Consider the following 17240-nt stretch of genomic DNA (forward strand, 5'->3'; position numbering starts at 1 on the left):
TAGGAGATGCTTCATGGACATTTTGACTTTGACAATTATATGACTCTGACGGTAACTAAACTAGTTCCCTATTGCATACACTTAAATGGGTTTGTAAAGGTGAATACTGGTCATACTAACACTTTCATAGGCTTTAAATGATGGTAGGAACTACTGACTCTAGACCATGATTTCTGTATTCCTAAATGTAGACACATATAATGTATACTGCACATTAAAAGTGCTATGTATGCAACATATAAAATAAAGTGATTAAAATGGCAAAAAGTGGTTTGTTTAAGAAAATCACATCAAATTTCATTCCAGACACACATGGGCTGTTAAAAAACAATATAGCAACTGCTCTTTACTCTCTCCCTCTATCAGACCAATTTGTGCACTTCAAATAGGGTGTTGATTAGTAGCAATCAACATATAATTAGCAAAAAAAATGAAGGTCACATTGAGGTTGGGTAGCCTAATTGATCACAATCTGTCCTTTATAATGCTTATGTCACATGCTTGGACCATGCTGGCAGTTAACAAAAAACAATGTAAAAAAATATGGCTTGGATCAGTAGATACACTATTGCCTGTCAGACTAAAAGCAAGTCTCCATTACTGGCAACTAAAGACATATTCTGACTCAGTTTTAATTCTTTGTTAATCACAAAAGGGCACTTTGAATATAGCTCCTCATCGTTATTTTTGTATCTTCAATTCACATACGTTTAACACTCTAACACAAATCAGGATTAGGTGAGTAGAAGAGAGAGTTACATTGTAGGTTAAAATACTACATTTGTTATGATGAAGGTATGAACTAGTAAATAATTTATGAAACATAAGAAAAAAGCATAATGTGCAAGAATTGTTTTCCATCATGGGAATGATGGATTTGTATAGTATAGTTGAAGAAATTCCTAGCCTTGGAGTAGGAAGATATTAATTCACTCACTCACTCACTTATTCATTCTTTCATTAAACATATATTTATTGATCATTTACTCTGAGCCTCTTCTAGTCACTGGTAGTAAACAAAACAGATAAAAATCTTTGCCCCCAAGTAGTTTAACTTCTAGTAGGGAGAGAAAGGTAACAATAAATAAGTAAAATAGTTTGTTATAAGATGATCATAAATCTATGGAGAAAAATTAGGCTAGAAAGGAAACTAGAGGATGATGGGTAGCTGGGTGGTATTCCAATTTTAACTAGGTAGTTCAAGGAAGGACTCACTAAAAAGGTAACATTTGAAGAAAGACCTGAAGAAGACTAGAAATCAAGCCAGAGTCACCTGGTGAAACAGTACTCAGGCAGGGAAAGCAGCAAAGTCGAAGGCTCTGAGGCAGAATCTTTCCAGGATCCTTTGCCGACACCAGATGCCAGTCTGACCCCAGTACAGCGAGCAGAGAGAGAGTAATAGCATGTGCGGTCAGAAAGTTGGGCACCCAGTGAAGGGTCTTGTAGGGTACCGTTAGTTCTTCGGTTTTTAATCTGCGTAATTTGGGATACTCTGCGTGGGGGTGGTGCTTTGATCAAAGGAGAGACATAATGTAACTGTTATGTTTATATTTAGTATGATCACACCGGCTGCGGGGTAGAAGAGACTGTCAGGGGAGGAAAAGGGAGGGGCAAGGACAGAGGCAGAGACCAGTTAGGAGGTAGTTGAACTAATCTAGGAAAGAGATGTTGGTTCCTTGAAAAAAAGGGAACAGATGGTAAGAATTTGGAGACTAGACAAATTAGCTGACAGCTCAAACATGAGTGTGATAGAGGGGGCAAAAGGAATCAAGGATGATTCTGTGGAATCTGGAGCTGGCCTTAATTGAACTAGAGAGAATTGTATAGGTTGGGGAACAATTTTAGGGATGAGGTCAGAGATTAGGAACTAAATTTTGGACGTGTTAAAGTTGAGATATTAACAAAAGATCTAGTAGAGGCATCGTGTAGGTGGTAAGATAAAAAGATCAGGAGTTCAGTGAGCAGACTTACCTGGAGATATAAACTAGGGAGGGCAGCATAGAGATAGTGTTAAAATCACAAGGCTAGGTGAGATCACCAGAGGAGTAACTAGATATAAAAGGACTAAGCTTGGTGGAAGAAGGAACTCCAAAATTTAGAAGATGGTAGAAGGGTGAAGAAAAACCAGCAAAGGAGACTGTTAGGGAGTAGCCAGTGGGTTGGGAGGAAAGAGAAACATGTGCCCTGGAAGCCAACTGAAGAAACTATTTTAAGGAAGAGGACTGATTAAACAATGCTGCTAGATTAAGTAAATGTAGACTGAGCATTGACCATTGGTTTAATAACATGGTATCATTTGGAGGAAACTGGAGTAGGAGTAGAAGCCTAAATGAGAATGAGAACAGAGGATCAAACACACTGAATCTAGACTATACTTCTGAGGAGTTTTGCAAAAAGAAATAATAGCATGCTTGTATATTGATGAGGATGATTTAGTAGAGAGGAAAAATGGTAATAAAATAAAAAACAGGAAATTCCTGGAGTGATGGGCTTCAGTATGTGAGAGAGGATAAGATAATATGCCCAAGTGGATGGGCTGGATTTAGGAGCACAGTTAATCCACAGTAAGAGGAGGAAAGGCAGAATAAATATGTGACTATAAGTGACAGCATGTAGGCAAGTGGATGTTAGTACTGGAGCTTTAAAAAGTTGTTTTGAATGCCTATCTGTATGTTGAATATTGTTCTTGAATGTTGTACTCTCTCAGTGAAAAAGGAAGCAAAATCAGAGGCTGACATGAAATAGAGATTCAGTTCTTGGAGGTTTGAGGTGAGAGGAAAAGAAGATAAATTGTTTTCTAGGAGAACAGGCCAGTGAACAGACAAGGAGTCTGCAGTGTGCTCTGTGGGACAACATTAAGGGCCTACTTGAGTTTAGTTGTTCTGCATTTAAAGAACTATTGTGGGTGTTCTGTCTAAGAACCAACAGCTGCCTGAGTTCAGGCATGGAGTAGAGAAAGAGATGCATTTAGCCAGATAAAGTTTTGCCAGAGAAGTACAACTAAGTGACAGGGAGGCAAAGGAATTGAGGGTTTATATAAGGGAGTGATTTTAAAGATGGAGGATAGAGACTGTCAGGTAAAGAGGGAAATGAAAACATGAAGGAACTAAGGGACACTTTGAATGGTTAAGATCAGTGGTTTATAGGCAGAAAGATTGGAGTCAGAGGCATTGGAATACTAGAGGGATTGAGATAATCACAGTGAGATATTTGAAATTGAGATTACAAGGTGTTAATTACTGATACTGATGAGGTCAAGGATTTGACCTTGGAAATGGGTGGCTGAGCTAGAAAATAAGGTCTTGTGGTACAGGTGGTCACAGAACTAGGATGCCAATATCCCAAGTTGGCTTTAGTCTCAGCAGAAAATAAGATATCAAAGATTTTTCTGAGAGAGATGAGAAAGCAACTTTATGAACTATTTATAGGGAAGGTCTTTGGGTGTGGCTTACTGGCATGTGGGACCATGAAGAAGTAAGTTAGAAGCCTACTAAATTTTTGAGGTGATTGTACAGCCAAAGAATTCATGAGCTAACCTGAAAAGGCCTTTGACTACTCAAATAATCTTTGAGCTGCTAAATCTGCATAATAGGAAGAGGGCTTCAAGCCTCTATGGCCCCCAAGAGGACATATTTCTAATGCTCAGCAACAGTGTAGCCTAAGGCCAACAGACAGTATGCAACCTCCCAGGTTGTCAAGTAAAGGATCATAGAAAGCACTTGAGAAGAAAGTTCCCCTCAGAGAACACAGTCCAGGTCGAATAAAAGACTACTGTCCAGGACTATGCACAACATTTATTACCCTTTACTTGGTGAAAGGGAATTTGCATTCTAATTCTCCTAGCTGTGTTCCTCACTGTGCATTTAGTATCAAAATCTGATGGACAGAGTACACATCACCCATTGATCCTGGACCTTGGGTAAAGACAGCACTAAGTAGGACCCTGGCTTGTCTCCCTTAGGAAGAAGAAGGGTGTTCTGGAGGACAGAGAGAGAGAGTATGGGAGACACAGCTAACTGCCCATTGAAGTTTGTGCTTGTTGTTCCATTTGTCGCATAGTACAGGAGAAACTGCTCAGCCTACAACACATTGCTTTATTCCCCCATTCTTGAATCTAGCTGTGAGCATATAAAACTAATCTATCTAAGGCATATGAGTAGAAATGCAACATGTGACACTTCCTATCCAAGGCTTTCACGAACAGAGGTCCCTAATTTGTCCTGTCTGTTTCCTCTGGCAGCTGGATACAGATGAGGAGGAGGACTTCAGTGAGGGCAGATTCACCAGGAGAAAGGAGCCTGGAGAGCGGCCCTCTGACCACAAATACCAGCCTTATATTGTTACATGGCCAAAGACAGACCTTATTATGTTAAGTCACTGCAAAAGGGGCTTATTATTTACAGGAGCTAGCTTTACTCTTCCTAATGCTGACCTTGAGAAAAGTATCTCTACTTCTCTGGGCTACAGTTTGTTCATTTATAAAAACAGGTGGTTGGAGGAGAAAATCACCAAGGTTTCTCGGTGATGCTAAAATGATTAATTTCCACTTCATTTTTATTGTATATGAACAAACATGAGCTCATACCTACATCTTTCCACCTTCTATTAATTCATCATTAGCCACACAAAAAGAGAATTCAAATGGAATTTCTGAATTCTTTCATCCAACAATGTTCCAAATTGCTAATACTACCAGTGAGGCTTTTTTTTTTTCTTTGCCTTACCTGTGTGGTAGGGCACTGTAAGTTTACCATCACTGAGGGACTGGAACAGCTGAACAGGTTAAAGTAAAACAAAACTGTCTTGTTCCTGTGAAGAAATTAAATAAATAAATAAAGCAATCTTTTTAGTGACTATGAAAATGTTCCATATCATTTCTGATTCTACAGTTTTAACATAATATGACCTTTAAAAATCAGCTTCATTTCCTCTAGACAGCTGCAATATATTCCCCAATTCACCCTTAGGCTGCCTAACATTTAAGGCACTTTTCTGTCATAGGAAAAAGTTGAAATAATCAAATTGTCCCTCAATGAGGAATTGAATTCCATATCCATAAAGTGGAAAAACCACATTGTCACTGAAAATAATGTTCAAGAAAATGTTTAATAGATATGTAAATTATACAATTATATAAGACCTAAATTTTAGGAAGCAGGTTACTAAATGGCATTAACATACAATTTAATTTTAATTCTTCAAAAACAGGTAAAACATATGCAGAAACAAATTATTATATCTGAATGGTGGAATTATGTTTTGTTAGCTAATTTTTTGGCTTTCCTAAAATAAACATTATTATGAGGTAATATTTAAAGAGATAAAGTCAGTGATATTTTCTCTCCATTCAGAGTTCTGGTCAGTAGCATATTTTGGAACAGGTTGATATTCACTATCACCAGCACTGAGTAGGGTATTACTCTGCCATTTGGAAAGCCGTGGTCCTTTTTTGAATCTTAATTTCCTCATCAGTGAAATGGGGATGGTACCAGCCTTACTTCAAAGTGGGGCTGGGAGGACACAAAATAATATGCAGTAGACTCGAGACAAGTGGTTATCCAATTTTAGTATGCATCAGTAAAACTTGGGGGCTTTGTTGAAAATCGTGATTCCTGACTCCTTCCTGACCTTGAGAGTGTAAATCTCAGGATATGGGTCCCAGGAATTCACATTTCCTCTCTATGTTCCCAAGTAGATTCAGATTCAGGTGGTCTATAAGCCACACCTTGAGAGAACACAGCCCTAAACATTCAAGAATAGTGTTCCCTGCACTTTGTCAAGTTCTCAGTTAATTACTGTGACTACATACATAGCATAAAATGCACAATAGGCTGCTGATGAAAACTTTTCCTACTGACTCAGAATCACCAAGTAGGATCCAAATCCAAGGATAAAGAAAACTCTCCACAAAAAAAAATGTGGGCTAGAAACTCACCAGTTCTACCCATTTCCTGCCCCTGTCTACACAAGCAAAAGGTTGGGGGAGGTTGGGGGACTGGAGGCAGCAGAGCTGGCCAGATAACTTAATTAGGAGATTTTCCCTCCTGTCCTCACTGAAAGGGTGGATTGTCTCTTCCAAATTCCAAATTACAGGGCTCTGAGACTGATGGTACCTGTAGGAAGGGCAGACCAGCATCTCACTTTCCACTTGAACACCTTTTATATGGCAGATTTACTAGTCGGCCCTCTGTGCCCATTTTAGGAGGGAGAAATGAGACTCAAAGAGAGCACCAGTGAGCTGAAAAACCAGTGGAGCAGAAACAGGGCAGCATTAAAGCAGTCTGACTCGGAAGATGTGGAGTCCAAATGGTACGTCCTCCCACAACAGAGACTGGGGGTGGATCACCAGGGATGGAGCTGAAGAAAAGTCAAAGCTGATCTCTCCAACCGAAGAGTTAGCTATTCAGTGAGGACTCCCCGAGAGAATTTCCACTTGTACTCCTTAAGAGAGCCAGCCTTTGTCCACAAAATGTACAGATGGCTAGTTAGTTATGTCTTAGTTGTGTGGCAACAGCCACGTGGGACAGGGCAGCATGTAGGAAAGCAGCCGACACTCCTCCTGCTTCCGTCCCCCAAACACAAAGAAAGAGCTACAAGTAGAGGAAGGGCCGAAAGGGAGCAGACGGGCCAGGCCTTCTCTTCCACTCCGAGTTCCCTTGCAGAGCTCAAAGCTGAGCTGGGGGATTGGAGGAATGAGATTCCAATTTTAAATTGGACTACACTGAACTTTTTAACAACAGAAAGTATCCGGGAAGCTGTGGAATCTACCTCAGATGTCAAGGTGAGAAGAAGAGAGACTGAAAAGAACATTGTTAAAGGCAATTAATTGTAGGGGGAAAGTAAACCCATTTCATATTTGTAATCTTATCAAATTTGGATGGCTTAAGAATCTGCTTATAAATTCATCCACAATATGCACAAGGCTGCTTCATAATTTCACAAGAGTCAGCTTGTCTCTTTTACCACCGGCAACTATATCATCCACAGCCTCATGGCACATGCCATTCAAATTTGCACCTAAGCAAATTAATAAATTATTGTATGTCATGGATCACTGAAGTCCCTTAGGAGTAGTTAAAACTGTGAATGGTAAATTAGTAAGTGTCAAGAGGCCCTCATAGGAAAAATTGATTTATAAACTGCAAAATGCTACATAAACTCAAGTCATTTACCAGATTATCCTCAAGGGTAAGGTTTATACCTTACTCATCTTTACATCCCTACCTTGCCAACATGTAGCTTAGTACTCGGCCCATTCTAGGTACTTATCAAATATGGTAGAATGAATGAGGCCAATTCCAGAATAGTTTTTTTTTTAATCTTATAATCCTTCTTAGTTTTTTGGTACAATTCTATAGTCATTTTATCACTGTGTTTGATATTCTTAAGCTTTAGTGGGCCTCAGATTCCTTAGGTACAAAGTAGATGGTGATGGTTGCAGTTGAGCAAGTCTATGGAAGTGGTTGAGGAAGTAGCTCATTACTTAACTTGAATTCTATTTCTACCAGGAAACAACAAAATAGAAACTGCAAACTCTAGTTGAAGACCATGTACCATGTGCTTAAGTCCATCTCTTTTCTTTCTTTAGACTCATGGAAATAAAAGAAAAAAAGTACAGAAAGGAATACACCTTACAGTTCTAGCTGAGGATGTGGAGGATGAGATCTCATAATTGCACAAGAGGGTTGAACAATTTCTGGAAGATGTAAAGCATATAACAGTGTGTTGAGTGATGATACACTGCAGAGGGTCTACAAAAAGGGTGGGATATGATGTGCCTATTAGAAATCATGAAATACTCTGGACTCAGAATTGGCAGTGAGAAATGTGGCTGAAAATGAGATTAATTGAAGGTTTACATAGAGATCTACAGTGTAAATCAGCACCTCTGTGTTTCTCCCATACCCTTACACTTAGAATTCTAGCATCCAAGAAAAATAGGCAAAAACTGAGACATCATTTGTTGAATGAACCCTCTGGGGTTAACAAGGGCTTTTGTGGGATTTGTTATCCCAGCCTTTGTATTCTGACATTTTGAAAGACCTGCCTAACAGCCAACTTCCCCCCAGTTCATACTGAAGTGAAATCTGACACCCAGCATAGCCCCATCACCCCACCCGTCTCACTGGAAAACTGACCTCCTAACACAGCAGCAGAGCAAATTCACACAGGCAAACAAGCTCTTTCTTTAGTAAGACTGGATAATCAAGTTCCATCAAGAATGTTAGAGGGCTCAGAATATGAAATAGAAAGAATAAGGTAAACGAAAACTGATGCTGGATGAAATAAAAATAATTCAGAGCATACAAGGGGCCTTTAAAAAACACCCAGTATTTCAGAGTGATTCAAGCAGATTATCCATAAAACAAAAACAGTATATTATTAAAAAAGAATAATTAGAGAAGAATAGGCCTTTTAGAGATTAAAAATATGATAGCCAATATTTTAAAATCAAAATAACTAGAAAAAATTGAGAAAAACCTTCTTGGACATAGAATAAAAGGTCAGAGATGGAAAGCAGAAGGAAAAAAAAAAACACAAAAAAGGCACTGAGACTACTCCAGGTGGTCCAAGATATGACCAACCAAGTTCCAAAAAAAGAACCAATAAAATGAAAAGAATGAAAACAGCAAAGAAATAACTGAAGAAAATTTTACAGAGCTGATAAAAGTCCTAGTTCTTCAGAACTCAAGGACCCATAGAGGACTGAACAAAAAAAATATTTCGAAAAGACCCACATGAAATTGTGAGATTTCACAATACCAAGAATAAAGAAATGATTTTAAATGCTTTCCAAGACTAAAAAGTCACCACAATGCATGTGAATCAGGGCATTAGACACACTGGATTCCAGAAACAGTGGGACAATGTCTTCAAATTTCTGACAGGATGTGTCTTTCTAGTTACAATTCTACCACTAGACCATCATCAACTGTAAGGAGAGGAAATAAAAACATTTCCAGGGACTCAGCAAACTTACTTCCTGTACTTCCTTTTCTTAGGAAGATAATTGAGAATGCTCTTCATCAAAACAAGGGTGTTGATAAAGAAAGCAAACAGCTTGGAATACCGGAAACAGTGCATGGGACACACTTGCACTGAAAAAGTTATTTATTGTTTATTTAAAATTAAAAGTTAATTGGGTATGTTGTTGTGTTTTTATTTGCTAAATACAGCAACTCTACAAGCAGGATCCAATCTAAGGAGGTAGAGAAGCCCCAGAATTAAAGCTATTCAGTAGGCCTAAAAGTTCCCAGGTCCTGCATGGAATAAAAGGGCAGAAGCTCTCCAAGGTAGGTCTTCAGAGAGAAGGGGAGTCTCTGAAAAATAGTGTGATTGGGATGGTAGAAAAACATGTGGTCCTGATATAGACTACTCAAGAAAAACTTGCTGGCAAACAAAACATTATACAAGAATGGCATTGCCTTATGTTAAAGCGAACTAAAATAAATACAGGATGATGCCAAACTGCTAATCAACTGTAAGGTTTAACTTTGATATCAATGACACAGCAGAAATGAAAATGTAATGGCCTGGAAGTGAATAAAGTTTACATAGTTATAACATGCTTCCATCTTCAAGAATCAACCTGCTATGTAACATGGAATATCCTGATAGAGTTGCTGAACTGACTTTTTTTTAACAAATTTGAACATGTAAAGGGTAAATACAGTAAGTAGAAAGTGGAATGAAAAAGAAAAGAAAGAAGGGCAGCGAGGATAAAATCCTCCTCTTATATTAAGAGGAGTCAAGACATTGACAAAAGTTAGAACAAGAAAGAGAGGGATTAGAATACTATTTAAAGTCACAAACCTATACAAAAGTCTAAAAGTAATAATTTAACTTCAAACATGGGAGGAGAAGGATCAGGAAAAGAGATAATCTAAATGATTTAAGACTTCATTATTCATAGCAGTCTCTCAATCAATACTATGTAAAGTTAGTAAAGCACAAAATAAAATAATAAGCAGATTATTTATTTAAAGTTACGTAAAAAACCTGCCAGAAGAACTAGGACCAGTGTAACAGACTCAATGTTTGTGTCTCCTCAAAATTCATGTGTTGAAGTCCTAACCCCCAGTGTGATGGTATTTGGAGGGGGGCACCTATGAGAAGTGATGAGGGTGGAGCCATCACTAGAGGGATTAGTGTCTTATAGAAGAGAACCCAGAAAGCTCTCTCATTCATTTTTCCATTTGAGGGTGCAGAGTGAGGATTGCGGCTGTCTGCAAAGCAGGAAATTGGCCCTCACTAAAAGCCTGACCACTCCGGCACCCTGGTCTTGGACTTCCCGACTCCAGAACTGTGAAAATAAATTTCTCTTGTTTACACATCACCCGGTCCATGGTATTCTTTTATAGCAGCCCCAACAAGCTAAGAAAGCCAGAGAGAGAAGAGATTGTCTCTGGAATGAAACTGTGGGTAAGATGACTTAGGACAGGAGACCATTGCTTTTATTATAAATACTTCATTACTGTTTGGCTTACTTTGATATAGATTTAAAAATAAAACCAAGTCCTAGATCTGGACTTGTAGTGTGTTCAGTTAGACAGCTTTGTCAGATCTCCTTGCAATTTTATGAGGTTATTCAGTAAATTGAAGACAAAGTTGTTATTTCTTCACTTAGATGCCAAATTGATACAAAACTTAAAGGGAAGAGATCTGTCCTCTTAATGTTTCCTGTTCCCCATCTGAACCCCATGCAAAGAAGATGGGTATTTCAATCTGTCTAATTTGGTAACTGTGCTGCATCAGACAGTGTTCAAAGTTGTTTTAACACAACCTTTATAAACTAAAGTTTTTGTAGTAACCAGAAGGTGGCATCAAAATCAATTGAGTGGAAACAGCAAAGAAAAGGACCATATCCAAGAATCATGAATAACTTCCCTGAAACTCAAAAGGCAGAGAAAGTTACACACATCAAGAAGCACTCCATTTCCCTTTGAGGTCTCTGTTTTACCTGTTACAACATTTAGAAAGCTCCCAGGGTTTTTTCCTAGCATCCTTTTGGTTAAGCACATATAAACAAAGCACAAAATGGCTAAACTCTACATCCCAAGTACTATCACACCATCTCTAAACATTTAACATGGAATTTAAGCTGTTATAAGGAATATCTTTGAGAGCTGAGAATCAAAGTACATCATGACATGGACAAATACAAACACTAATTGTCACAGCCTAACAAGTATTTTCTGGACTGTATTGTTTGTAGTACTCACATTGCTTACAAATGCTCAGATAGATGAATTTTGTTTGGAATGAAAATACTCATGCACACCCATGCACAAATTTATTTGTGCTTTTTTTAATTTAATGATATTTTTTACCAGTTTGTGTTCAAGATTTTTAGGACTGGATTCAACATGTAACATAGAAAACCAATTTCACTGGAACTCTATCAATGTGCAGCCTTAAGAGCACTAGACTTGAGGTTAAAACAGGCTGCTTTTGCCATTTAGTAGTCAGTTGATGCTGAACAAGAACTTTACTTTTTCTACATTTTTAAAGCCATCTGGTTCTTCGTTGGGAGGTTTTCGATTACTGATTCAATCTCCTTACTAGTAATTGGTCTGTACAGATTTTCTGTCTTCACGATTCAGTCTTGGTGGGTTGTACATTTCTAGGAATTTATCCATTTCTTCTAGGTTGTCCAATCTGTTGGTTTATAATTATTTGCAGTAGTCTCTTATGATCTCTTGTATTTGTGTGGTATTGTTGTAAAATCTCCTCCTCCATTTCTAATTTTATTTGAGTCCCCTCTCTTTTTCTTGGTAAATCTAGCTAAAAATTTGTCTATATTGTTTATCTTTTCAAAGAATCAGCTCTTAGTTTCACCGATCTTTTATATTGTCATTTTAATCTCTATTTCATTTATTTCCACTCTGATCTTTGTTATTTCCTTCTTTTACTAACTTTGGGTTTATTTTGTTCTTTTTCTAATTCTTTGAGGTGCAAAGTTAGGTTAAGGTCCTTCTTGTTTCTTAATGTAGGCATTTATCAATATAAGCTTTTCTCTTAGAACTGCTTTGCTGCATCCCATACAATTTGTATGTTGTATTTCCATTTTCATCTGTCTCAAGATACTCTGATTTTCCTTTTGATTTTTTCTTTGACCCCCTTATTATTTAGTAGCAAGTTGTTAAATGTTTACACATTTGTGCATTTTCCAGTTTTTTCCTGTAACTGATTTCTAATTTCACAACATTGTGGTTGTAAAAGCTTGATATGATTTCAATCTTCTTTTTTTATTAAGACTTGCTTTATGTCCCAACATATGATCATTTCCGGAGAATGTTCAATGTGTACCTGAGAAGAATGTGCAATCTGCTGCTGTTGGATGAAAAGTTCTGAAAATATATGTCAAGTCCATTTGGTCTAACATGTAATTTAAGTCCAATGCTTCCTTATTTTCTGTCTGGATGATCTATCCATTGATGAAAGTAGTATGTTGAAGTCCTCTACTATTATTATATTGCTGTCTATTTCTCCCTTTAGGTCTGCCAATATCTGCTTTACATATATATCTGTGCTTTTATTGAGTGTATATATATTTACAAATGTTATATCCTCTTGTTGGATTGACCCCCTTTATCATTATATGATAACTTTGTCTCTTATTATACTTTTTATCTTATAGTCTAGTTGGTCTAATATAAGTATAGCTACCCTGGCTGTCTTTTGGTTTCATTTGTATGAAACATGTTTTTATATCCCTTCACTTTCCTTCTGTGTCTGCCTTTAGACCTGGAGTCTCTTGTAGGTAGCATATAGTTGACAGTTGTTTTTCTTCATTAAATCAGAAACTCAAATTTAGGATTATATAATTTTGTCCATGTATATATAAATAAATTATTAACATGTAGGACTTATTATTGCTATTTTGTTCATTGCTATTGGTGTTTTGTAATTCTTTTGTTCCTCTTGCTCTCTTCCTTTGTGACTTGATGATTTTCTGTAGTAAGAGGCTTAGATTCCTTTATATTTTGTGTAGCTACTACAGGTCACTTGTGGTTACCACAAGGCTTACATAAAACATTATAAGACATTATATTCATAACAGTCATTTTCAGCTGGTAAATCAAATACATGCTAAAGTTATACTTTTTTACTCTCCCCTAATTTATCTCTTTGATGTCATAATTTACATCTTTTTACCATGTATACCCATTAAGTTTTTGCAGTTAATATAGTTATTTTTTTTGGTATCATTAATCTACAATTACATGAGCAACATTATGGTTACTAGACTACCCCCATCATCAAGTCCCCACCACATACCCCATTACAGTCACTGTCCATCAGCGCAGTAAGATGCTATAAAATCACTACTTGACTTCTCTGTGTTGTACAGCCCTCCCCGTGACCCCCCTACATTACGTCTGCTAATCGTAATGCCCCTTATCCCTCCCTTCCTGCCCATCTTCCCCAGTTCCGTTCCCTTTGGTAACTGTTAGTCCCTTCTTGGGTTCTGTGAGTCTGCTGCTATTTTGTTTCTTCAGTTTTTTACTTTGTTCTTATTCTCCACAGATGAGTGAAATCATTTGATATGTGTCTTTTCCCACCTGGCTTATTTCACTGAGCATAATGCCCTCTAGCTCCATCCATGTTGTTGTAAATAGTAGGATTTGTTTTGTTCTTATGGCTGAATAATAGCCCATTGTGTATATGTACCACATCTTCTTTATCCATTCATATACTGATGGACATGTAGATTGCCTCCATTTCTTGCCTATTGTGAATAGTGCTGCGATAAACATAGGGGTGCATCTGTCTTTTTCAAACTGGGCTGCTGCATTCTTAGGGTAAATTCCTAGGAGTGGAATTCCTGGGTCAAATGGTATTTTTGTTTTTTACTGCTTTTTTCTTTTAAACTTCATACTAGATTTATAAGTGATTTACCAACCACATTACAGCATTAGAGTAATCCAAATTTAATTATATATTCACTTTACCAGTGAGATTTATGCTTTCAAATGTTTTCCTATTACTAATTGTCATTTCAGCTTAAAGAAGTGCTTTTGACATTTCTTGTAAGGCCAGTCTAGAGGTGATGGACTCTTTCAACTTTTGCTTGTTTGGAGAACTCTTGATCTCTCCTTCAATTCTGAAGGATAACTTTTTCAAGTAGAGTATTCTTGGTTAGCAGTTTTTTTTTTTTTTATTCTTTCAAAACTTTGAATATATCATTCCACTTCCTTCTGGTCTGCAGTTTCTGTTGAGAAGTCTGCTGATAGTCTTATGGAGGTTTCTCTTGCATGTAAAAGTTGTTTCTCCCTTGTTGCTTTTAAGATTCTCTGATTGTCTTTAACTTTTGACAGTTTAATTCTAATGTTTCTTGGTGTGGGTCTCTTCGGATTCATCTTTTTTGGAATCTGTGTGCGCTTCCTGGATCTGGATGTCTGTTTCCTCACATTAGGGATCTTTTCAGCCATTATTTCTTTGAATAAGCTTTTGCCCCTTCACTCTTTCTTCTCCTTTTAGGACTCCTATAATGCAAATATTGGTCCACTTGGTGTTGTCCCATAAGTACCTTAAGCTATCTTTACTTGTTCCATTCTTTTTTCTTTGTGCTCTTCTAATTGGTGAATTCCACTGCTCTGTCTTTGAGTTCAGTGATTCTTTCTTTTGCTTATCTAGTCTGCTGCTGTACCCCTCTTTTGAATTTTTCAGTTCATTTTCATATTCTTCAGATCTATGATTTCTGTTGACATTTTCTTATATTTTCTCTCTCTTTGTTGAATTGTTCACTTTGTTTATGCATTGTTCTCCTGACCTTGGTGAATATCTTAATGACCTTTATTTTGCAATTATTTAATCAATTCATTAAAGTCTGCATCTGGAGATTTATCTGTTTGGTTTGGAACATATTCCTCTGTTTCTTCATTTGCTTGACTTTTTGTGTTGTTTTCTGTGCATTAGGTTAAGACAGCCATCTCTCTCAGCCTGACAGAATGGTCTATAGGTGAAGCTTATTACTCAAGTTGGCTCCAGCAATTAGTTGTATCACAAACCTTTTTGCTTATCTACGTTGACATATTTGTTCATAATGGTTCCTAATAGTTGATTAGTGCCAAGACTTGTCAGTGTTTCAAAAGGGAGGATTTCAGTCAGCATCTATGTGCAAACTATTGGAATTCAGGCCCTCAGATAGATTGTAAGGCATGTAAATTTTTTCTTTGACCCACCTCCTCTTTCAGGAAGACACTGGAGGTGCTCATTTCTGTCTGCTTCTTCTGCACTGAGTGCTGAAGGGATAGCCAGTTAAGAAGTGTTAGTTGATTTGCTACAGGTATGTGGGACTGGTGAATACAAGACCCATTGGCCACCAGAGCCAGGCAATCAAGTGGTATGTCTCCTGGGTGGCAGTGGTAAAAGCTGGGGTGGTGCACAAGCTTCTTCCAGGTAGACAGCAAGCCAGAGAGAGAACACAGAGATACTGCCCACTGGCCTTCCTAGTCTCTGGGAAGGATCCCATTCATCTCCTAGATGTGTGCAAGCTATAACCCAGGCAGCCCAGGCAGCAGTTTTTGAAGTACATAAATAGGCTTTTTTCAGAGAAAGATAGGAGATGGGTGTTTCTATCTACTGCCTTTGAGTTGATTTCTGGGGGATAGACACAGCGAGTTCTTGCAAGCCCAATAAGGACTTTTCTTTGTTTACTTCTAGTCTTATGGGTCTCAAGGATGGAAACTCTGTTTGCTTGCATATCTAGGTGTTTTGGGGCCTGTCCCTCAAGTAGGAGTCTTAAAAGTTGGGGCACTACATATGGGGTCTAAACCTTTCACTCCTCAGGAAGAAACTGGGATTTGAAGATTATCTCCCAAATGTATGGCACCATGTTGAGGAGCAGGGGTGTTAATGGTGAGGTTTTATCTCAGACTTTCCTATCCATTTTGATGTGGGTATTTTCTTGTTCACCTGATAAGTAGAAGTCACTCAGCTAATTTCTGGATTTCTTTCAGATGGAATTGCTTTCTGTGTAGCTATAGATTTGGTGTTTCTATGGGAGGAAGTGAGTTTAGGAGCCTTCTATATTGCCATCTTGGACTGAAATTCTCTCTGGAATCCATGGATGTATCATTTATATCCATGAAGACTGAGAGATCCCTGAAGAAAACTCTGTGTCTTATTTCTGGAATATCCCCAGATTTTGCATAGTGTCTGGCCCTTTGGAAACCTCAACAAATGATGTAGTATTGAATATCAAAGTGCTTTGTAAAAAGAAATGAAAATGCAACTTTGTTGCTAATTAGTGTTCTCTCATTTAATCTTTTGCATTATCATGAGTCAATTATGGCTGAGGAAGGGTTGTATCCATGTCTAAAGGTCAGTGATGGAAGGAAGTAAAGACAGAATTTGACTCCAGAGTCTGTGTTAACAAAATGTTTTATATATTCTTTTGTTGAGGGTTTTATAAGTAAGGTAATCCATTGCTTCAGTTTATGTATTTTTAAGATCTATGTTTTTGGAAAGTTTGGAAGGTATATACAAGTATCACATGTTTTTTGGTAGAAACTTGTAATGCAAATTAAGATAAATAAGAAAATAAAAATTACTCATAAATCTATTCTATCATATGTGACATTAATTCTTTTCCAAATGAAAAAAAGCTTAATATTTTTCTCTACACATTTTCATTATGAACAAACGAAATAATTCAGGAAGGCATAAAAAAGCAGCAAGAGTGGTCTTTTAAAATAGAAAACAGATGATGTCATTTTCTTGCTGGACACATTTTCTTGGCCTTCCTGCACATATATATAATCCAAATACTTTAAATATAAGACCACAAAATCTGACTCCTACCTGTTTCTGAGAGCTACTCATTCCATTCCCCTTGTGTTTCTATTCTAGCCTCCTAGTAGGCTTCTTTTGTTCCTGGAGTCTCATGGGTTCAGTGCTGCCTCAGAACCTTTGTTCTTGTCTCTGGTTTAAAATATCTTACTAGGGTTTTGCAAGGTTGTTTTCTTCCTAGTCTTCATATTTCAGTTCAAAAATTACCTTCTCATGGAAATGCTATCCCATACCCTGCAACCTAAAGACAGCTCATTGCTTATTAGTCATCTTATTTTGGGCCACCTGTTTTGTTTTTTCCTTTATAGCACTTATCACTATTTGAAATTATCTTGTTTGTTTACATCTTCATTACAATTGCCATCTATGTGAACTTAAAACTTCATGAACACAAGAATCCATTTGTTTGCACTATAACCTAAACCTTTAAAAAACAGATATAA

At 37.4% G+C, this 17240-nt stretch overlaps 1 protein-coding gene across 2 annotated transcripts in view; it reads right to left on the minus strand.

The window, feature by feature from the left end:
- The window catches only part of SLC44A5 (solute carrier family 44 member 5), a 359709-nt gene that overhangs the window by 41751 nt on the left and 300718 nt on the right, over window positions 1-17240 (minus strand). For both annotated transcript variants that reach the window (XM_036890289.2, XM_036890288.2), the window contains exon 5: window positions 4725-4809. In XM_036890289.2, the coding sequence (XP_036746184.1) occupies window positions 4725-4809 (85 nt within the window). The remainder of the gene's footprint in view (window positions 1-4724; window positions 4810-17240) is intronic.

Source organism: Manis pentadactyla, chromosome 4 (genome assembly GCF_030020395.1).
Source record: "Manis pentadactyla isolate mManPen7 chromosome 4, mManPen7.hap1, whole genome shotgun sequence".
NCBI lineage: Eukaryota > Metazoa > Chordata > Mammalia > Pholidota > Manidae > Manis > Manis pentadactyla.